The sequence below is a fragment of the Protopterus annectens genome, chromosome 2.part0, assembly GCF_019279795.1.
Source record: "Protopterus annectens isolate FY-2018-M chromosome 2.part0, PAN1.0, whole genome shotgun sequence".
Classification (NCBI taxonomy): Eukaryota; Metazoa; Chordata; order Ceratodontiformes; family Protopteridae; genus Protopterus; species Protopterus annectens.
Window position 1 is genome coordinate 924081709 of NC_056728.1, and position 25067 is coordinate 924106775.

The 25067-nt window shown below is 37.1% G+C and overlaps 1 protein-coding gene across 5 annotated transcripts in view; it reads right to left on the reverse strand.

Moving 5' to 3' along the window:
* Positions 1–25067, reverse strand: part of SEPTIN11 (septin 11) — a 1067046-nt gene that overhangs the window by 217057 nt on the left and 824922 nt on the right. For all 5 annotated transcript variants that reach the window (XM_044061173.1, XM_044061169.1, XM_044061170.1 and 2 more), the window contains 2 exons: positions 23377–23545; positions 7175–7307 (listed from right to left, as the gene is read on the reverse strand). In XM_044061173.1, coding sequence (XP_043917108.1) covers positions 7175–7307; positions 23377–23545 — 302 coding nt within the window. The remainder of the gene's footprint in view (positions 1–7174; positions 7308–23376; positions 23546–25067) is intronic.

A 25067-nucleotide genomic window follows, 5' to 3' on the forward strand; every position in this document is an offset into this window, starting at 1 on the left:
AAATTGAGTATAAATTACCTGGATCTGACTGTATACAAGAACAGTGATAAGATTTTAGTAAAAATATATAAAAAAAGATGTTCAGAGTAATACTTATCTGGAGTATAGTAGTATGCACATTGCAAAATTGAAAAATAATATTGTGTATAGCCAATTTGATAGAATAAATAGGCTTACTGATGAAGATTATTATTTTTTAGACGAATGTGAAATTTTAAAAAATAAATTTTTGATCAGAGGCTATCCCGTGATGGTCATAGGTGAAGCTATAGCCAAAACATTATTGGTTACAGGAAAGGGGATTCCTTGTGACATGAAAAATAACACGTCAAATTTGGATTACAATTTATGCTGCACGTTGGATAATTCAGTGGATTTATTCAGTATTAAGCAAGTTATTATGAATAATTGGAAGTTTTTTTAAAAATTTCCAAGAGATAAACAAATTGATAGGTGAGAGACCTATTTTTGTTACTAAGAGAGGGAAAGGTTTAAAAGATTTTTTTGAAACTAAGAAATATGATGTTATTTCTATTTTTAATGGGATATCAAAGTGTGATGATTGTAATTACTGTAAGTTTGTTTATTCATGCAATAAGGATACTGTAAGTGCTTATTAATATAAGGGGTAACTAACTGTAAATCTAAATTTGTTGTGTATTTAATATTATGTAATTCTTGTCAGGGATTTTATATATGTAGAACAACACGTAGTTTCCATCGTAGAATTTACGAACATCTGAGGGCTGTTGACAAACTAGACTTATCAAATGCTTTAGCAAGACATGTTGTAAATGTCCACAATAATATTCAAGTGGGCTTTAGGTTTATTATAATTGATAACATTTCTAATGCAGCAAAAAGATGGGATGCAGAAGATTACCTAAATTGGAAGGAATATGCCTGTCAAGTAAAGCTCAATACAGATGTAGTTCCAGGTATGACTGAAAGAGAAAACTTTAAAGTAGTTTTATGCAAGAAAGAGTTAAAGCATTGTCAGTGTATTAGTCATGTGACTTTTTAATGTTTAAATGCAGTGTTTTTTGTGATGCAACCAGGTCTGAAGAAGTTCTATGTGAATGAAAGCACTTACTGGTTGTTTTTTGTTTTATTAGAAAGTATTTACATTTATGTTGCAGTTTTGTTTTTCAAACTTAGAAAATTGATAGAATAACAGCTTTTGCATTACCAGGAATTTTCTGAAATATATGAAGTCTGAAACTCAAATGTCTGTCATTATTTTCTAACTTCATTATTTAATGATTTGCCACTAATTTGCCAGAAAAACCACAATTTTATGAAAAACAGAGCAAAAATATGAGGCAAAAATGTGGACATTCTGCGAAAATCTGTACAGTATTTTTGTTCAAGAATTTCAATGGGTTTGTAATCAACAGCAAATTGACAAGGGTAGTGGGGTTGTGGTTCTTAACTGCTCTGTTTTCAGACAAAGCTACACATGCATTAAGATAAGTCATTATCATGCCTATGAGGATATTTTGTAGTTACGATTATTTTTCTGAATGTTTAACGCTCACACCAGAGACTCATAGAAAAACATATGTTTGGAGGACACTGGAGAGAATCAGAATGCAGTATCAGTGATTGCATCAGATAAATAATTATTTACTTTAATTGGTGATAAATTACAAGGTACCGCTGAAATGGTGGAACTTATTATGATACAGAAAGCACTAAATACCTTGCCTGAAGATATGAACATCTGGCAGAGACACCAGGAACTTACCTCAGCTGAAGAGATGGGTAAAAAAGGTAAACTCTATGTAATCAGTAGGGTGCAGCTACACAAAGAGTTCCTAGCGTTACACGTGGGTAGAAGGGAACCCATGGGGCTAATCTAAACTACCACATCAAGTTTCACAGGCAAAGGGGGGAGTCGCTAGCTCCAGTACATGCCAAAGTCTCTGTGTTAAATGTTTCCAGTGTAACCAAATGAGGATCATATCATACAAATATTTACATAGAAAGGATGACAAACAAAATGTAAGGCAGCTAAGAGAAATTATACCACAATACAGGTGAATTTTCTTGAAACTTCCCCTGCTCAAGATTATTACAAGGGCTTACATCCTATCCAGATAAAGGTTAGTGAAACCACTGCTAAGAGGGATGCTGCATCAAACAAAACTACTGTTACACTTACAGTTGTTACACAGATTCATTACTTGTTTAAGCAATCCACTCCAGTTAGGGCTGTGGAAGCAGCACCTTTTCAGGTACCACTGGCCAGAGTTAACTTGAGGTGGAAGGGAGAGAGAGAGAGAGAGAGAGAAAACATTTGGTATTGACTGATGCTATACCTGTAGATTTTTAATAGGAAATGATTTTGACGACACAGTACTTCATGTATATGTGATTATACTCAGCTAGACATGTTCACAGAATGGATGCCTGAAAGCACTGCAAAAGAAGTGAGAGGATACGGCAAGATGTATGAGCAGTGTTAGAAGACTGGCAATGCAGATAACAAAGCTAAAGCTGCTTTAGTGCCACTGCCTATTATATGTTGTAGAGCATCTCAGTATCAAAAGTATAACCAGTACAGTTTGGTGATGGTAGACTCAAGTACTCAGAGGTGGTAGCGTAGTGCAGAAAGTGTTTTGTCACAAATTTTCAGCAGTTTGGATTTGTCCTATGAAATACATTAAGAGACACAGGTTAATGTCATGTTAGGCCTACCATCTGGTTCATGAAAGCATTGGGGAAAATTGGTTAGAAACTACTCTACAATCCACAAATAAATGGTTTGGTAACAGTTTTATTTATTTTATTTTATTTAACATTTGTTTACCGGAAAGTCCGACTTGGAACAAAGCCAATTTTCAGGGGAGGCATGGGGAGAAACACTCCAGATGAAGGTCTTTGTAACATGGGAGGAAACCAGAGTACCCAGACAAAACCCAAACAAATGCAGGAAGGACATGCAGACTGCGCACAGAAGGCACTCCAGTGGAGAATCAAACCAGAGAACCTCTTGCTGTGGGGCGACAATGTTAGCGCTGCACCACTGCACCGTCCAAAAGATTTGATTTTACTCTTCTGACCATGTTGACGGCAGTCAAGAACCAGTCTAAGTGGATGTGAAAGCTTCCCTCTCTTTGCTTTCAGAATGGTGTCCCACGACACTAGTGTTTTTTGCCATTTATGCTAATCTATGGTCAAAGGGCGGGGTGACCCCTAGACTTAATCTGTGGTGACTGTGCGGGTGACTCTGATACCCACAAGGAGTCTGCTGTATATGCTGAATTTCAGAACTTTGTCTTGGGTGTCATGAGTAGGCAGATGAGCATTTAGCACAAGCACAACAGCATTAAGAGGTCTAATATAACCAGACAATGAGATCCAAAGAATATACTGTTGGAGGAAAAAGGTAATAGTGCTTATTTATGTTCAGAAGAATAAGATGCAAGCAGCATGGGACAGTCCTTTCACTGGTGAGAGAGTAAAACTGTACCATGTTAATATAATGAAGCCCTACAATGAGTGGGAGTCACTGGTGCTGAGTATCTGCACTAGGTTACAGGAGTACTCAGACGGGGATCTTGTGATAGACAAGTGAGGCTTGGTCTGACCCATTCTTAGTGATTAAATTAGGACACTGCCGCTACTTATGTTCAGGAAATCTGAACAGGATTAAGCAGTCTTGGGGACATGCTCACTGCTACTCCAAGGTACCCCCAAATGATGAAGCACAAGGCAGACATGACACAAGGACCCAGTGGCCAATTAAACAGATTTCTTACAGGTCTGCCTGAGTAAATGAAGCAAACCATGTCAGAAGAATAGCACAAGATGTTTGATCAAGAGGTAATCCATACTCTGTCAATGGGCCTCATCAGCATCAGTGGGCTGCATACTAATGTTGCTATCAAAGGTCTACAGATGCTGATTTTATATTGCAGATTTATGAGAGAAAAATTGTATTTTATTTACCAAAAGTTGCTTGTGTTATGGTCAAAGTGTCTTATCTTTGTCAGTCAGCAAAACACATCCAATATATCAGTGGAAGACTTGTTCATTCATATGAGAGCTTTCTGGTGACTCATAACAGGAAGGGTACCCCAATAAATCCCAGAAAGTAGCTGCACTTCTCAAAACCAGTAAACACTTTCATCTCTAATACCACTAGGGCACAGATTTCATAAGACTGAAAAGACATACTCTAACCTTGTTTAAATACTGACTCAAAAGAAATTACACTGGGTATTACCAAAGCACATGACTCATATGTAATATGCCCTCAGGTGTTTTAAGTGACACTTGAGATTATCAGAAGCGTTTAATCCAAAGCCTACAGCTGAATTCAAAATGACTTGGCACCTAAATTCCAAGTACTCCAAATAATCATCCCTACTTCACCCTCTTTCCTGTATACTTGCTTGATCAATTATATTAAAAATAAATCTCTTAAAAGCATTTCAGGACTTACTATGTTTAAACAAAGCATTTACATTTGTCATATTCCTCCTCTAAAGTAATAAACAGTGTTAGTGTGGGTCTGGATCCTGCCTCATTATCAGCCAGGCAAACATTTATCAGACTTGAAGGATGGATGATGGATTTTTATTCTGCAACATGAAGGTTTCCATCTCCTCCTTTCTGTTGATGTGGACTCGGATAAACATAGCATGTGCTTATGCAACCTAGGAAGCTACGAATCAGAAGGCTGTTTCTCTCAGGTATAAGAGGAGACAGTGGTATTCAGAAAAAGGACCGAAATGTAAGCAGTTATGATGGTCGGAGGTCTGTATCAATTTGTTTTGCAGTTGCCAATTTTCAATCCTCAGACTTGATATAATGCAGCAGGAAAGGTACAGGATGAAAATTATGGTTTTATGTGGCTAAATTAGGATAGAGGAACACATGATTTAAAATCTATTTCCTGAGCATCTTGTTCATCTGGAAGTAGAGTAATTTTCCCCATTTTTGCACATGAGGTCGGGGGGCCACTTCAACAGTGACACTATAGTGCCAACATTCACACCACTGGCTGGCTAGCCCTGCCATGGCTGTTCTTCCATACCACACCCATGCAAAAACACAATCACCTATGGCCAATTTAGTGTCCAACCCACCTAATACATGTCTATGGAATGTGAGAGAAAACTGGAGCACCTGGAAACCCATATGAACACAAGGAGGACATGCAGACTCTACACAGAAGGCACTCCAACTGAGAATCGGACTGGAGAGCCTCTTGCTGTGAGGAGATAATGCTATCCACTGTGCCACTGATATTAGTCCTTTATTGCTTTAAATAACTGAAGCAGTGAAAGGAGAAGAGTAAAATGTTGAGGTTACTGGTCTCAGCCTTGTGACATGGTCTTCTGAACATTTATCATCAGTTTTGACAATGTTAACCAAAGTCAAAATTATAGATCAATTTTTACTCGCTTGTACTGTCAACATTATCGGCAGTTCTGCTAAGGTCCCTTATTAAAGTTTCTAAACTTCATATGTAGGGACATACTTGTCGTGTTAAGCACAAAACTATCCTAAGGTTTATCAAATGAGCTTGGGCTTAAATCCCACCCTATACTTTAAAAAAATAGCCAGTCCTCTAAGAAAATGCCTGTGCATGTAAAGATTACTTTAGTTAATAAATCGGTAGGATAATACAATTACAAAGCAAAGCAAACTGCCAACTCCTGCAACTTAATGGGTTATAGCCTTGACTACAGATCAGATGACCTGAGTTTGAACAGTGGCTCAAGTGTCTGTTGGAGCTAGGGTGAAGAGTATGAGAGTGCCCTTCTTGGGAGGACAGACCAGGATCATGCAATGCTACAATTGCTCAGCACAGGGATGATAATGCAAACGGCAGTCCTGGGGGTGTGTTTTGTACCACCAAGTTATGAATGTGCAGGACCCCCATCATGGGTACATGGGTGTTGTGTCCTCACAAAGGAAGGATATTGTGGCTCATGCGTGATGCAGATCATGCATTCCTCACACAGTGAGATGGAGGGGACCTATACTATATGCTGTAATTGCCAGGATGTCAACAAGGGCACAAAGCACCCTCATGTCTGTCTATATGACTGTCTCTCTTTACGACTTCTACCCCCTGTGCTGAGGATATCAAATATGATGGAATGAATGGGATCTTGTTATTTTGGGGAGGTTTGCATGTCAACAGGGGCAAACAAGACCTAGGGGGAAAAAAAACCAAGTTTGCATTCTTAAGTATAACTATGTATTTTTAAATCTTAGAAATGTTTTCTATATTAATACCAAAGACTGCTTATGACAGGTCTAAATGATCAGGAAAACAATACAAAAGAATGGTAAGCATCTACACCTGGCCTATGAAAGTGACATCAGAAAGCCACTCAATCGGATATCCACTGCTGCTGGTATAACTGACTGGACCAGACAGGTGAACAAATCAATGAAAGAAACATGAACGGCCCAGGGTAAACAACACCTTTGAAAATTCCTGTGCTGGCAGTGTCGGACCACAAAGCAAAACAATAAATAATACTGCTAGCAGAAGCTAAGGCACCAAAATCTTACCTCTAGCTTTGAAAACAGCGAGTACAACACAGTAGTTTAGAGGGCAGAAAAGAAAGCCTGAAGGCAGACTCAGGAAACAAAGACAAGAAGAGAAACAGAACTCATAAAAGAGTCTGAGTTGGTAATTTTACATGCCAGGCAGTTCCGACCTCACACATCTGCATGAAGCAGAATCACTAGAGAGTAAAGGTATGTGAAAAAAAAATAATACACAGGAAGTGAGTAAGGATACTGACAGAGGGAAACAGAATGCTGTCAAAAACAAACCATCTTTCATGCAAACTCAACTGACATTTAAAAAGAAATAAAATGCAAGTTACCAGAGTATGTGCATAAAACAAATCAGTACATGCTACCCCCACTCTGCTAAGTGCAATATCATTTCCATTTGGCATTAAGTGCTACCAAGTGTGCCTTTCTTGCCACCAGGAAACCCAGATAAAACTGGTACAAATGAAACACACATCACTTTATGTGCTGTATTAAAACAATGCAGCAGTGCAGCTTGTACAGTTATGTACACATGCATAGAGATGAACCTTTAAATAGTAAACTAAATACAAGTCACAATGCTTACTGTGCAGTTGAAACAGCTTCCTATTTCACCAGACGGTGAAAAGTGAAATCACAGTTTTACCTCTTTCTCTGCTTCCTTCAGTTCGGCCTCCTTCTCTTTGACCCTCATGACAAACATCTGCCTCATTTCTTCTTCCTTCTTTTGTAGCTCACCAAGGAATTCATTTCTCTTAGCTTCATACGTTTCCTGAAGACTACAAGAAAAAAATAAATAAATAAAAGAGATTACAAAGAAAACACAAAATGAGGAGTTCAGTGGCAAATGTCTGCTACAGTTATAAAGTTCATATCTCAGGCAAATTTCCTTTTAAGTAGAGACTAATAGCTCTAATAAAGTATGGAGCAAAATGGAGTGTTCATAAAGTTTCCTAAAAGACAGCAAAGTGGTGCACTTAAAATAGATATTCCTACCCATGAAGTCTGTCGTCATTGCTAATTGTCAGCAAGATGTCATTGAGGTAGCATGGCATACTAGGAATGTCCTTAAGTATGGGGATTAACCCATACGTCATTAGATGGGTAGCCAACTGGCTCACTGACAGAAAGCATACCATCAAAGTTGGGATTATACTTATACCAGTAGACCAGTTACCAGTGGCTTACCACGAGGATCTGTGCTGGGCCCTCTGCTGTCTGGAATCTATTTCTTGGAAGTCCAGGCAAAAGTAGAGGGCCTGTGGCTTACCAGGTTTGCTGATGATTGCAAACTGGGTGCAATCATTAAGTCCCCAAATGATGTTAACATATTACAAAAGGGGCTAACACAGACAAATGGTTGGTGCCAAAGCCATGGGCTAAATCTAAATGCAAATAAGTGCTTTATTACTCACTTTGGCAAACAAGAAGTCCCTGCAAATTACAATATGACAGCACCTCCCTTAGATCAAAAGATCAAACTCAGTGGTGCAATACATTCTGTATGGTGGCCCAACATCAAGAAGGATATTTCAATGTCATGTAAAAGTTCCAGTTTCACATTATAAACCATCCCAGAGGACAGAACCATTGCAACCAACTCTTTCACCATAAGATCCCTGGAGAAAAAACGCTGCTGACAAACAAGTATGAAGGGAAGTGCTACCTAGTAGTGGTGAACTGTTATCTGAAGATACAGAAATACTGCATGTGCCAGCCATGACTAGCCAACAAAGCATTTGCAGTTTTAACATAATGGCCTAGATTCCAAAGGACTTGTTCTCAGTTTAAGTGACCACTTACACTGAGAATAGACAGAGGGTGTGTTTTGGACTCTGATCCACCTAGTAAGCCTGTTTACAGATAAGCCTAACACCAAACTAAGGCACTTAACACTGACAGCAGGTCTTCTGGAATCAGGGAAGACATACAGAGAGCAATTCTTTGGAATATGGCCTACTGCTTACTAGATATGACCCACCTAACTGAACTGATTACAGACAGTGGTACACAATTCATATTTACTGAGTTCTAACAAATTGCTGAGGACTGTGGATTCATACTTAAAGTCCTCACTGTCAACAGTCCACTGGAATGGCTAGGCATGCAGTCCTGTTAGAAAGACTGTATAATCCTCACAGAGGTATGTCTTACTCGTGCTACTCAAAACAGTGCTGCTGATGCTTAGAAGACAAACTGGGACTACAAGATTTTTATTGGAATCCAAACTTGAACCATAAACTATTCCATTTGAATCAGTTGTGAAAAATAGCCAGAGAATACAAGATTAATGACAGGTGATATTCCTCCCAGAACTCTGACGGTGCATCCTGACAAAAGATCTTATGTCTTCCTAGTACTGTGGGGCAAGGCTTCAGCTCAAAAGTTCCTAAAGCATGGAACCTCTTGCCTGCACAACTTGAGGGTGGCTTTTAAACGTGAGCACTAATTTTTGTTTCTGAAGCAAGGCTCAAGATACACTGTTATGTTATCCCTACCCCTCCCTCCACATGAAAAAAACTAAATTTAAAGTTGTCTATCTCTTGATAGGACAACTACTGAAGTCACTTTTCATTGCAAATTATTAGGGATGATAGTGGATGACAATGTACATTCGACCTGCATATACAAAACTGCATAAGAAAAACTCATCAAAAACTATAGATACTTTACAGAGCCAACACCTTTCTCACTGATCCAACTAAAACTACACTTACCACTACTTATCTCCTCCCCACATTTCTCTATGGTGCTCCCATCCTCATTAACATCCAGTCATCACAAGTATTAAAACTTGAACAATGCTATAACAAAGTTGCTAAATTTGCAGCAAACATCCCTTTCAGAACCCACCACTGTATAGCACTAAAAAGCCTAAATTGGTTAGAACTACCCCATCAACTAATATATACACAGCTTCTTACCACCTATAAAATTACCCAGTATCCATCTGCCTGTCCAGCACTAAAAAACATTCTACAAAAACTATGGTCCCAGTCAGTCAGTATGATCCAATGACCAAAAGTCCTGTCCGTCTACAAACCTATCAAATCTGCCAAGCATTGTCTGTACTCATACATGGTTGCTAAGGCCTGGAACTCCTTACCAGTATCCATCAAGTCAATAACCTCCTTTCCCATCTTTCAAAACCACTCTGAAAGACTTCCTAGCTAAAATCTGGCTCTGTTCTTTATCAAAACCAGGATAAACTATATTCCTAAATGTGAACAAGTACCTTTTTCACTCCTTATACTTCCTTACTCTCCCATCTAAATTTACTTCCGTACTTCTATCAAAGTTATTTTTCCCTAAAAATCATATCCAGTCAAAAGTTGATTTTCAAAATCACCTATTTAAGCAATACAACTGAAAAAGTCACTTGCACAAACCGCTAGATTTAACCTTCATATACAAAATTCCATAAAAAAAAAAAAAAAATCAAAACTAGGCATTCTCTACAGAAATAAACAATTTTCGGCACAATCTGCCCAAGTAACCTTGACAAATACCTACTTGTTTCTCATTACCTACAAACTTATAAAGAAACCATATGACTGCCCCTCTTAGCGCAAATGCTTTCCATCCAGAAACATCAGTATAGCCAGCCAAAGCCTCTACTCCTACTGCACAGCTAACACTTGCAATCAAATATCAGTAGCCATGAGGAACTCAACATTTTCAACATTTGATTAAATTAATTTTTTATATAGTTCTCCCTTGCGTTGACTGAGCTAAAACTCTTTTTGTAACATTTAAGACCTACGTAAAATAATTCTTGAATAACTTATTTTACTGTTTAATTTGTTTTAAAAAAAGTTTGTACTTTGGAATTTTTCTCCCCATGCTAATGCTGAAAAAGGGCTGTTGCACAGTCAGATTTTACTGGTCAACAAATGCCAATAAAATAATTTCCTGAAGAAAGGCAGCAACATGTAAAGAGGCACATGACTGAATATCCACCCATGCCATATCATTACAGTACAGAATGGTGATGTAAACAACTCTTCTTCCTAAAGTTCTTAACCTATGTTGTACACTTCCGGTTTCTGCTAAGAACCTTTTTTTCCATAATGAAATGCCATTTTCAAAAAGTTCATACAAAGAAGCCCTAACATCCCAGGATTAAATATGCACATGTGATGCAAGATCCAGACAGTTAGATGGAGCTATTCCTCAAGTAGCTGTACTCAAAATGGGATGGGACATAACATCTTGCCTGGAAGAAGATATTTCCAGCAACAAGTATGTTTCAGAGTTAGAAGTATCACCACTTGATAATCTTCATGGCTAGCACTGTGGCAAGAAATTAAGATTATAATAGGATGTATGCCACCTTCACATAATGGTCCCCTTCTCATGTTTTGTACTACCACAGTTAAAGAATGGGAGAGACTAGGCATCACAATGTTCTGCTGACAATCTCTTGAAGTAACAATTATTCAGTCACCAAGGTGGAAGCATTCCATTAAAAATGCAGTTTCTTAAAATATTAATATAGCCTCTTAAAATATTCAAGACCATAAGACATCTAAGTGCAGAGGGGAGCCCTTACCACTTTCCAGAATCAATGTTTAATGCAAGCACACCTTAAGTGTGGTCATAAAAAGACTATAATCACCAGATGCCTGAAAGAACATGAGAAGTTCTTGCAGGACTGGAACAATATAGAATAAATAGCAGATTTTTACTGCAGATGTGCTCCTGGCAGTATTGAAAACTTTGATGTAGAAACTTCATCAATATTGCCTTAAGGCAATGTAACTAAGCTTCTTCTACTGAACATCTTCTGACAAATGCAGGTGGTGCAAGCAGCCTACCCTGGGGATTTTGACTATATATTCTGGTCTTGCTACAAATTATCAGTCTTTTACTACAAGGCGAAGTCCCCACTGGGGGAACATTATTTGACACTTGATTACTGGGAAAGTCAGACTGCGCATTAATCTCATTTTCAGTGGAGAAAAGCTACACAAATTCTACACATATGATCCTGGAAACCTACAAATAATAAAAGAAATTACAATAAATTATACAAAGGCATTCAGAGCTTGCATATGTGTGTGTATGTGTGTATACATATATATATATATATATATATATATATATATATATATATATATATACCAAAAAAAGTTCCAGCACTGTCAGTAAAATAAAATAAACACCAAAGTAGGTACGAATTCTTTCTTTATTCCAAAGCTTGCAGACATAAGAAAAAATATATATCCAAACCGGTTTCACCCTCTAGGCGTCATCAGTGGATATCAAAAACACGTTATCTATCACCTTTTTATACATCTCCCTTAAAGAGACAACCAATAAAATAGTGTCAATCCACTCCTACTCACTCCATCACGTTTAATACATCCCATTTAAAGAGGCATAGCCAGTATGTATTCACATTCACACAATACAAATACACCTAATACATACCACAAAATGCTACCAATTTTCATTCAACCCTGGCTTATATAAACCCCCTAAAGTCAAAATCCACATTCTCTCTTTTTTATCTAGTATTGTATGTTTAGTGTCATACCCTATAATATTCCTATTTAAAGTATCTATCCCTACAAATATAAAATGAGCTGTATTATGGTCAATTGTGTGTTTATATAATTCACTCCGTACTCTTTGACATCTAATATCACTAACATGTAATGCAACCCTATTTTTAAAAGGCTTAGATGTCTGGCCTATATAGAATGCCCCACAATGACATATTGCCATATAAACAACCCATTCTGTTCTACATGTAATTAAATACTTAATATCAAACACTTTCGAAGTATTAATAGAAGTAAAAGACTTAGTTTTAGGGATAATATTACAATAGGTACATCTACCACACGGATTACATCCTACACTTTTAGATATAATTTTCTTTTCTATTCTCATAGTTTTGTACCACGAAAGAGATTCACCAATATTCCTACCTCTTTTATACCCAAATTTACAATAATCGCCCAAAAAGCTTCCAAAAAACTCATCTTGCTTTAAAATGTACCAATTATTGTTTACTATACGACGAAGTTCAAACGTATTAGTACCAAACGTTGTAATTAACCTACAAGGAGTATTTTCGTTCCTTATTTTAGGTACATTTTTTGATTCCAAATTTCTCTTCATGCTCGAATAATTAAACACTTCTCTATCAATATTGGTCTTATTGTATCAACGCCACATTATAAGTTTAGATTTAAAAGGAACATCTATCCAATAAATCATGCTACATTCCAGATAACCCATAAACAGGTCTGCATAAATTGGTGCAAATCTTGTACCCATCGCGGTGCCATTTATTTGTAGATAACATTCTTTACCAAAAAAGAAAACATTATTCTTTAAAACTATTTCAATTAGTTCAATTAACATAGAACAATGTTCAGGTGGATATAAATCATATTGCTGTAACCAGTATTTAACAGCTTCTATGCCCCCATGGTGAGGTATACTTGTATAAAGTGATTGTACATCTAGTGTACATAAATAGCAATCTTCAGACAACCATATATCACCCATTAATTGCAAAAACTCGTTAGTATCCTTAATCCTAGAACTAACAAGACCTAGCAATGGTTTAAGTTGTTGTTCTAAGTAAGCTGAAATTGACTCAGTCAAAGACCCCAAACCTGAAACTATTGGTCTACCTGGGGGGGGGGTATCCTTATGTATTTTAGGTAATATGTAAAACAACTGGTGTTTAGGAGTATTTACCATCAATTCTTTTAGTAGATTTTCATCTATACTACCTTCAGACTTTAATTGTTTTAACTTCCTATCAATTCTTTGTTTTAAATCCAAAGTAGGATCAGATAGCAGTTTCAAATAAAACTTGTCATTACTCAGTTGTTTTTTAACTTCCTTCAAATATTCCCCTGCATCCCATAATACTAAGGCACCTCCTTTATCCGCTTTTACAATTTCCAGATCTTTATTTTCCATTAATCCTTTTAAAGCAGCTCTTTCCTTAGATGTCAAATTAAATCCATGGTGTCTGAAGATGTTATTTTGATTCCTATGAATTTCACTAAGTATACTTTCTTCAAAAAGTCTCACCCTCGGATGATATGGGGGCATAAAGTTACTCTTTTTAAATCTAAATTCAGAAGCCACTGAGGTGTCATTCCTAGCATGAAAAAAATACTTCAAGTTTAAACTTCTACAAAAATTTCTAATATCTATACACATATCATGTTGAGATAGGAAAAAAGAAGGCACATAGTTAAAACCTTTATTTAACACAGCTTTTTCATCAGCATTTAGCTGATATTTAGTTAAATTTACTAAAATTTTTATGGAATGTAGCATGATTTATGGGATAGATGTTCCTTTTAAATCTAAACTTATAATGTGGCGTCGATATCTTGACGACTGCTGGGCCATATGGTCTGGTTCATCATATGAGTGGGATTGTTTTGTTGAACATCTGAATTTTAATGTATATGATATAATTTTTGTTGACAAAAAAGAGAAGAAGGCTATTGAATTTTTGGATGTATATGTGGCTTTGAATGATGATGGTACCCTAAAAACTAGTCTGTATAGAAAACCTTATACTAAAAATTCATTATTAAGAGCGGATAGTTGCCATCCGAAACATGTTATTGCAAACATACCGAAAAATCAAATGCAAAGAGTAAGACGAATTTGTAGTGACAATAAAGAATTTAGAGAAGAACTAAGTAGGATGGGCTCTAGGTTCAAATTGAGAGGCTACAATAAGACCAATATTGATAGAGAAGTGTTTAATTATTCGAGCATGAAGAGAAATTTGGAATCAAAAAATGTACCTAAAATAAGGAATGAAAATACTCCTTGTAGGTTAATTACAACGTTTGGTACTAATACGTTTGAACTTCGTCACATAGTAAACAATAATTGGTACATTTTAAAGCAAGATGAGTTTTTTGGAAGCTTTTTGGGTGATTATTGTAAATTTGGGTATAAAAGAGGTAGGAATATTGGTGAATCTCTTTCGTGGTACAAAACTATGAGAATAGAAAAGAAAATTATATCTAAAAGTGTAGGATGTAATCCGTGTGGTAGATGTACCTATTGTAATATTATCCCTAAAACTAAGTCTTTTACTTCTATTAATACTTCGAAAGTGTTTGATATTAAGTATTTAATTACATGTAGAACAGAATGGGTTGTTTATATGGCAATATGTCGTTGTGGGGCATTCTATATAGGCCAGACATCTAAGCCTTTTAAAAATAGGGTTGCATTACATGTTAGTGATATTGGATGTCAGAGTACGGAGTGCATTATATAAACACACAATTGACCATAATACAGCTCATTTTATATTTGTAGGGATAGATACTTTAAATAGGAATATTATAGGGGATGACGCTAAACATACAATACTAGATAAAAAAGAGAGAATGTGGATTTTGACTTTAGGGGCTTTATATAAGCCAGGGTTGAATGAAAATTGGTAGCATTTTGTGGTATGTATTAGGTGTATTTGTATTATGTGTGAATGTGAATACATACTGGCTATGCCTCTTTAAATGGGATGTATTAAACGTGATGGAGTGAGTAGGAGTGGATTGACACTATTTTATTGGTTGTCTCTAAGGGAGATGTATAAAAAGGTGATAGATATGTGTTTTGATATCCACTGATGATGCCTAGAGGGTGAAACCGGTTTGGATATACATTTTTTCTTATGTCTGCGAGCTTTGGAATAAAGAAAGAATTCGTACCTACTTTGGTGTTTATTTTATTTTACTGACAGTGCTGGAACTTTTTTTGGTGAATTTACTTGGTTATCCGAGCACGTTATTCTTTCACGTTTTACGTGCACAAGCGTTGGTTTGGCGTTTATATATATATATATATATATATATATATATATATATATATATATATACACACACACACACGTATATGGGATCCATACTATTTAACGAACGACCATTTCACCGAAATTGAAACAGCCGATATGGGATCCATACTATTTAATGAACGACCATTTCACCGAAATTGAAACAGCCGATCACACTTTTGAGAATGTGCTTTTCACCGAAAAAGCACTTTCGCGAAAGTGTGCTAAAAAAAAGATAAAAATGTGCGGAAATGGCTGTTGTTGAAATTGTAGCACGGTGGGGATAAGGGAATATTTCCCTTTTTCCCACTGTAGTGCGATTTTGGTGTGAGAATATAAAACTAGGGGGGTATAGGTGGTGCAGCCCCCCACATGGGTGGTGCAGGGGGATTGCCCCCCTGCATAAACGTGAGGAATTATTATCAGTGGACAAAAATATGTCAAAATATTTTATACAAAAGCCAAAGTTTGTTTTCAAGAGAGACAGATGTTTCAAGGACATTTTGGAACAAGGGAGCAGGTTAAGTAACTGTGGTGTGGTTGAAAAGGCTGGGAACTTTAAATGTGGAATGTGTACCCAGTGCTCCCATATATTTATTACGGGTGATATTTTTAAACTAAATGGTAAGAAAATATTCATAAGAGGTCATTATAATCGTCACACCAAGAATGTAGTTTATATTGCAAAATGTTCCCTGTGTCCAGCATTCTACATAGGAAAAACTTGTAGACGGTTTAGGAACAGGATTTATGAGCATCTATAAGACATAAGGCATGGTAAGAATACAAATGCTTTGAGTAGGCATCTTATGGAAAATGTAGGCCATTAATTTAAGTTTTTAATAATACAACAAATTAAAGTGGATCAACAAGGGGGGACACTAAATGAGTTTTTAGATGTTTGTGAATTAAAATGCCAACTGACTCTGGATGCCACTAGGTTTACAGGTATAAATGAAATGGTGAATTTGAATTGTTTTTTTAAAAATTAATCACATTTTGGGTTAACATTATTATTCAACAAGGTTACACAGTTCAATAATATTATTGTATAATATATATATATATATATATATATATATATATATATATATATATATATATGTGTGTGTATATAGTATGACCACAAGGGTATGTTTCTTTTAATTAACAATGTAAATTTTAAATAATGCAATTAACAGGTATTAATTGGTATATTGCTACATGTATATGAATGCTGGGAAATCTTGATGCTATTGTTCTGAAGAAGTCCCTATGAGAGGCAGATGAGTTTTTAGATGGACTACATGAAAAGAGACATTGAGGAGCTCTCTGATTATGTAGCCCAGGCAGGTATGACCTCTGCCTGGGATGACATGCTGCTAAACCTACCACCCTAGAACACAAACTGTGCTGTGACAGAAACCTGGTTCAAACCATCCAGGTGCAATTAACCATAGGCAAAGACTGCTCTGAAAATTGTAGCATGTTACAGGCCACCACAAACTCAGGAACCCCACATGGCCTTGAAAAAAAACTAGGGGGATAAATGTATCACCACCAAACACCATCATACTAGGTGACTTTACCCTAATAATATAGACTGGGAACACTACAAGCCCCAAACACCCTAGCCCAAAAGTTCCTGGAATTCATAAACTCAAATGCCATGTCACTGGTGAGATCAGATCAGAGCTCTCATAAAATCATCCAAAGCAAATTTTGAGAGAAAAATCTCAAAAGACAATCATAAGCTCTGACACAGCATCCATGGGACCAGATGGTGTAACTCAATGAGGAATTAAACCCTGTTTAATCAAAGTCTTACCTCTCTGCAACTGTGGTCCACTTGTCATCCCACCAGTGAACCCACCCAACTTCCCTCGACCACCGCCAATTACGATTCCACAGCTTAACTGCAAAAGCAACCATAGCAAGCTGGACAAGCCTTATCTGGAAGGGACATAGGAGGAGACATATTACTTTCATAGATTTGCATACTTTGCTTTTTCTTGCCGATCAACCTTTTTTTCTGGCTTTGTCAAGTCAAACTTTTTTCACTTTTTTTCAATTTGATTCATGAGGTCGAAACAGCCAAGTTCCAAGGATACAGCTTAACAGCTTCGATACAATGTACAATATGTATCTGGGTATCATTGAAAATCTTCAATGTTAAAAAATACATCACAAGATCATAGATGGGCTGCAAACAACTGGCTGAGTGACAGAACCCACAGGGTCAGAGTTACTGCATGTCAGTCTCAAAGCCTGCCACAAGTGGTGTCCCCACAGTGTGTCAGTCCTCCCACTCTTGTTTTCTTGTTCTACTTTTGTTTTAGCAAGCAAGCAGGGGGGTTATGGAGGAAAGTTGAAGTTGACAAAGTTTGCAGATGACTGCATAAACTTAGAAACATCTGACTGACACAGGTATCCTTCAGGACAGAAGGCTCGGATAACTGGTGCCCAGAGTGCCAGCCTAAAGTTAAATGCCAAAAAAATTAAAAATACCCAAATTGGAAAGAAAAAAAAACAAGTTACTAGCTAGCTACCAAATAGGTGGCAATCCTGAGCAGAGAAGAAGATCAGTCATCTGAGACCTGGGGGGTTGATAGTAGTCTGTCATGTCATCACCCATGTAGCAAAAGTAGTTAGAAGACCTTCTACATTGCCCACCCTTATCATGAGGGATTCTCATCTAGATCAAGGAGGTCATGGTCTCCTTACTCATCACTCATCAATAGCCTAGTATGAACCTATGAACCTATGAAAGCACTTCACTACTGTGGTTTTATTCAATAAAGGAGTGTTTTCTACACAGGACTTTGCTGTTCTTCCTTTTGTTTACCTGGTTTGTGGATATTTTCAGTTGATCATTCTGAGTAACAGACTGTAACTGGGGAAGAATATTAGATGAGCAAATGAGTGTGGAGTCGTCAGCATTTTGGATGAAGGAAGCCTTTTGGGAGGATGAATGCAAGTTGTTAGTAAAGATGTTAAAGAGAAGAGGTCCTAGAAATAACCCTTGGGGCACACCGGTATTAAATGGGAGAAAAGGATAGTATGTAGAGACACATTTTACAGATTGTTGCAGGTCGGAAAGGCAGCTAGTGAACCAGCTGAATGCTGTATTAGACCAAGTGCTGACTTTTTAGAGAGTCGCTTGGAGTGAGACTGTGTCAAAGACTTTGGAGCAATCTAAAAACAGGGAAGAGACCAAGTTATTATCTCTAGCTTAGATGATGTTATCTAAGACAACAACTGGGACAGTTGTTGTACTACGGTGTGGATGAAAACTGTGTTGGGTAGAGGCTAGATTTTCTTTAAAAAGATATTGTAAGACTTGCTGAAGTATGTACTTTTCTATAATTTGAGAGAGGAAGATAAGATAGCAATAGGCCGAAAGTTTGCTATTTCAAAGAAGTTACTACCTTTCTGAAGAGGTATGACATAACTTGTTTCTAGAGAGAAGGGGCATGTGGATCCTTGAATGATCTATTGATCAAGATGGAGACTGGATTAGCAATGGAAGCAGCTGCAAGCTTTAGATATTCTGTAGGTAGATTGCTAACGGAGGGTGAGCAGGGACTAGGCTTACTGAGTAGGTGTATTATATGTGAGGTAGAGACTTGTTTTATGAAAAAACAAGGCTTATTGGAAGTGGGAACCTCATCAGATTAGTTTGCATGGGATTTTGTGTTAGGGAAGCAAGACCATCTATAAAATGAGTGTTACATTTATTAGCAGTTTCTACGGGAGAGTTATGCTATATTTGTAGATCTAAGTAATACTGTTTTTTTTCCTTATAAATCAGCAGTGACTTGAGTTGTAGCAAGTTAAACAGAAGTTTATACGTTTGCAGGTGGGCAGGAAATTTGTCTCTTTGCCAGTTTTGCTAACCTTTGTCTTAGTGAGTGACTAGTGTGGGACAGCCAGATAGTTTGGGTGGATTTAACATATTTTTTTTCTGATGGGGACAAGGCAATTTAGGGTACTGAGAAACAGTGAGTTGAATTTAAGTACAGCATTGTTCAGAGGCAAGGTGTAAAAACTGGGCCAATTAAAGGAGTGAATTACATTGTTGAAAACATCAGGTTTAAAGGTGGTAAGGTTCTGACATTCCTCAACAAGTTAATCTTTGGAGCTGTGGTTTATTAATCTCTGGACATAAAAGGGATAATGGTCAGTAAGCGAGTCTGGGAGGGTTCTAGTAGAGCTGTATTGTTTAGCATTTGAAACTAGAATCCAGTCTAGAATGGAGCCAGAATACAAGGTTTTGTTGGAGAGTATGGGAGGTTATAAGTTGTGTAAATCCGTATAGGTCATGCTATTTCAGGGATAGTCTATTGAAAGGTTCTGCCAGTCAGAACTGATGTGATGTCCCCTTCTCTGGGACAGTAATAAAGGAGTCTGAATCCTCAAAATTGAAACTGGAGTGGGACATTCACTTGGAATAAAAACAGATACACACAGCTCTCTGCATCAAGCATGATTTCCCTTAAGAGCACACAGGGGGGACACACAGTCTGGGTTTCACTCATTCTCTCTCTCCAGGTCCACAGTAAGACTCCTCACTGGCACAGCTGTAGAACCGAGTCCTCAGCTGAGTGCCCATACCAAGTCCTCCAGCACCCTCTCTGTGAAACTAGTGCTTCCTGTCCCTGCTCCAAGCAGCTGACACACACACTCTGAGATTTGATTTGCATACACACACACACACACACACACACACACACACACACACACCTGGGAAAGGCTGGCATAGCTATGCCTCCTTCCGCCCAGACTAAGGTAGTTACTGTCACCAGACATTCCAGAGCCAGCAATATTCTAAAGCTCTTACATGGGTACCCAATTATACTAAGTGAAATTAAAATGAATACAAATGGTAGTGTTTTGACCAATGCAGTAAGGTTTTCAGAAGTGGCCACAGAGTCACTAAATACTCTCAAATGCTAAAATATTCTCTAAAGGGCCAGCCACAATGAAAAGATTAAATACATTTAATAATAAATAATAAAAGAACATTAAAATACTAAATATCTATTTACAATAAACACCAGGTTTCAATCACAGGAAATATTAAATAACACAGATAAATAGATTCACACAGATACAGAAAATCAGTACTGAACTAATCTCACTATATTTTCTTGACTGATCTAAAGAATTATTATTCCCTGGTTACTTACTAGAGCAAGCCAAGATGAAGTAGGTGCAGGGTCCTTCTATGTCATTTTTCAAAAACAATGTGCTCTGAGACTTCATTGTCATCTAGTACTGAAAAACGTATTTTCAGAGCTGGATTACATAATAACATCACATACATCTGGTCATCTGACTTCTGGTTCCCTTACTACCCCCATTCCCATCAAATGACCCAGAATCTTGCACATATGTGTTACCATAAACACAGACAGAGCTTTGCTAAGCTCTGCTGCAGCTTTTGGAAGTCATAAAACTCTTCCACTCTTCCTACAGGAGCTAATAAACCATTCTCTGGCACAAACATTTCATCTCTGGCTGCAGTCAGAACTTTAAGATACAATCTTTATGGTCTAAATTAAGTAATTTAATTTCTCACTATTTTTCAAAGTTAGTTGGACTGAAATGAACCTCTTCTCTTCCAGTATCCATTTCTTTTCTGCCATGCAGGACACAATGTTGATACATTTTTAACACAAGCACTTTAGAAATACATTTTCAACATAACCAGCTGTACAAATCAGTTTGATATACAAATGACATAATTCTTTAGAAAATTCCAGCTAGATGTGCTGGCATATTACACATCCACTGCCCTACTACTTCTCCTGGCATAAGCTGGCAATACACCTCACATCATCACAACTTGACATCATTAAGGATTGTAGATTCACAAGATATGGAATTTGATATCCAGTGAAGGATGTCTTCTAGGTTAGGGATATTTTACCTGGAGGGATATGCAGGGCAATGATTCATAAGATTTTTATGACTGTTTATTTTTAGGTTAGAAATTAACATCTCTACTAAGTGAAATGTAGGTGGGACAGTGTACGAAGGAGACAGGGCAAGGTGGTTCTCAAATTTAAAAAAGCTGATGGTAGGACAAACAAAATTACAGCATAGGGGAAGAATTTCAGAGTCTTTGATACAGAGCTTTAGCCATGTTTTACTGAGGATGACAATGTCAGAAGAATAATGAGACACTCAGTTGGGAAATTCTGTTACTTTGTTAACTGTACTTCAGATGCTGATGGATGCAATTTTTGTTTCTTGGGGATCCAGATGTAGAAAGGAAATGGGGGATGGCAGAGATGAGGGGTATGGGTTGGGATTAGGGTGTTCACCACACTGAGATCAATTTGGTAATGTAAGTAAAGTTATGGGCATAATGGCAAGTTCATGCTGGGCTTATAATTAAGCCTGAAAGACTAAGAGGTGAAGTAGACAGATTTGTATTTGTAAAGGCAGAAGGGTGAGAGGTTATACAAGTTGGATGCAATTTTGTTTGACTAGGTTTGGCCAATAATGTGTGTACATCAGGCAAGTGTAGGAATTTTACAGTTGGTGAGATAGGTGTTAAATAACATGTCAGATGTGTCAGGAAGAGGAGTAGTGGGATACTTACATATACGAGTAACAGGCATAAAATGATGGACATTTTTGAAAATGATCCTCTGAATCAAGAGATGAATGATGCAAATGGAGGAAAAGTAGTGGTCTTACAAGATAGACATGCCCTCTATTGTGGCATATGAATATACAGCAACAGAGGGCACACAAGAATGCAAGACCTTTAGAGAAAAACAGCCAATCTTAGATAGGAAGAATATCACAAATGTAACTTACCAAGGAGATTATCAAGATCTGCTGATCTGAAACAATCCACAGTCTCATACATACACAATGGTTGTAGAGGCTTAAACAGCAAAACAACAAATCAACTAAAAGTGCTGAAGTCAGACAGATGCTACAGCAAAAAGTAAAGGACAGAGAGTTCAAGATCTTGGCACAACTTCAGCCTAAGGGGTATTAAGTAGAAAGGTGGACCTGTACAGAAATATATTTACTCTGATCATGATGGGCATGAGATGTCTGATGACTGCCAAAGTAAGGATTTTAGTAAGCTAAAATTATACAGACATATGTTTACGCTGTTGCTTTAAACTTACTGTTTAAAGCTGACCTAAAAAGTCATTACATTTCAATGGCTGATTCAAAAAGCGGTTTTTGCATTCCTAAACATAAAGAAATTATCAAAATGCATCTACATTAATACACATCTGCCACTAAATTAAAACCTTTTACAGCAGATGTGGTATATGAAACTGATTTGTAAGCCTGACTGTGACGTCTACTGCCTCCCTTTTCTACCATTTTCTTGTTGTTGTTTCACAGTGTTTTACTGAAAAAAGGTCAGTAAGAAGCTTTTACAGCCAATGGAACTACACCCAAAAATGTTACTTTGCAGAAGAAATAGTAAAAAATTATATGAATGCAGCAGGCAGAAAGTTTAGAGCAATTTCTTTTCGGCCAAACTGTTAAGATCCAGAGTGCTTTATAATGAGCAAGACAAAGAGGTGATAACTAACGACATTTAGCACTACTTATATTTTCTATTACCAAACATATTTAGTATTAGCACCAGCATGGCTCCACTTTATTGCTGTGGCACATTAAACAGGATGTTCTGTAATAATGTCATTAACTTCTCTATAGGTGAGTAACTACAATGACTATGCAAGACATACTCTAAGAGCTGCTTACTGCATGTCAATTTAAACAACTATACAATCTAATAATTACTTTACATTCTTGGATTTCATCTGAGCAGTGAATATTTCCTGTAAGATTTTCTGCTCAGCAGTTCTGTACCAAAGTTGCCTGCAAAAGTTTGCAGTCTGTAGCTACAGATAAAGTACAGTCTGTATCATAGTACTCTTACATTTTACAAACCATACTATTAAAGTTAACATATATTTCACATATGTCAATATTTTTATATAGTTTTACAGTACTGGGGCCAAGCACGTTTCCTTGACAAAGTGTACCTGAAAGGCTTGCTGTCAGGGTCTGTGTCTTTGAATCCCATTTCCTCGAGCTTACAACGTCTGTACAGCTCATAGTGTCTGGTATGCGTCTGCTCTCGGAGGTCCTCCATATTAACACGGATAAGCATCTCCCTCAGCTTTACAAAGTCACAATGATTCTCATTTTCAACTGCAAAAGGAAAAAGCATTTTAAGCACTGAAATAAAACATACATTCTTACTTTATCAGTGATTTTGTGACAAGGCCCTCCTTGATAGGTTCTCCTCCAGTCAGAATATAGCAAACACCAACAATGTGGAACATCTATAGGTCAAACAGAAATGCATCATGAGATAAAATGAATGCAGCATGAACTGCACAACTGAATAATTTTACTGACAGCCATGGTGGTTGTGGTGGTGGTGGGGGACAGATAGGGCACCTGCCCTTGGTTGCCACTACATTGTATGGGATGTTGTTCAGCTTATGCTATCGCTAACAAAATAATTTTGATGTTTTTCAAGTTGTCATTAAGACAGCATGATTATGTAAAGATGTCATGTAAACTTTAAGTTGTTCTCTTTCTCTTTGTAAGGTAGCTATATGCGTGTGTGTCTCAATAGGAGACAATACCAATTTATAAACTGTCAAACTGTTCTTTTTTAATGTAGGAATGAGTTATTAGCTTGTCAAATTAATAACCATTTTTCTAGCTGTTTGCAGCTATCATTAAGCAATCACTTAACGGCAACACAATGTTCATAAAAATACATTTTTACTGCTGAATTTAGCAACGTCATAACTATTTGCCGCTTTACAAAAGACAAGTTTGACAGTTTACAAGCTGTAATGAAGTAATTGGATACAGGCAAGCACATGGGCACCAAATTCCCTTGTTACTGCAGGTATTAGTTTACTTACTATTATAGTAAATGTTGAAAACATACATATATGTATTATATAAGGCCTACATTGGCTGTCATGGGTACAATAATTGCTTTGGGATATGGAAAACCTGTACCAAACATAGACAAGCTATGCACTTTGCAAATGGTCCACAGATAGATGGTCCCTGGCTTTATAATATTCTGCCCCCTGTAGCTGCAGCACAGTGACCTACAGTGTTTTCTTTGATAACCATTTGATATGTCAACACTCAGTGCCAGCCCTTTAATAGGAAGACAGAATGAGTGAAAATGCAGACAAGTCTAAGACTGCCATTTCTCAAGAGTATTCTCCTTTCTCTAAGGTATGGTGATTTGTGTGTTGATATACATAAATTCAGAGGGGGATGGGGGGCTTGTACCCCCACAAAAAGAACTGTAAAGAGAGAACAGCAAGGTTTGATATTCATTTTCTGCATATTCCTACCCCCCCATAATTCTGGGTCTTTATATACAAATGCTTTTACCCTGAACACAATGAGATGAGAAGCATGCAGACTAGATGTAAATATCTACCACATGATTTATATCAACGTTAGACATTCCATTTTTGACCTTAAAAATTAGTAGTATCATTAAGATGGTCAACAAATTCTGTGAGTCAGTCAGGGAACCCTCCATACAAAAACAAACAATCCACAAATCTCTGGTAAAACCTATTGCTATGCCTGTTAACTGCAAGTATTATTCTTCAAAAAAAACACATTATTAAAAAAACACATCAAGCAACATACATATGTTCTCAATATGCCCTAGTTTAAAAATTTG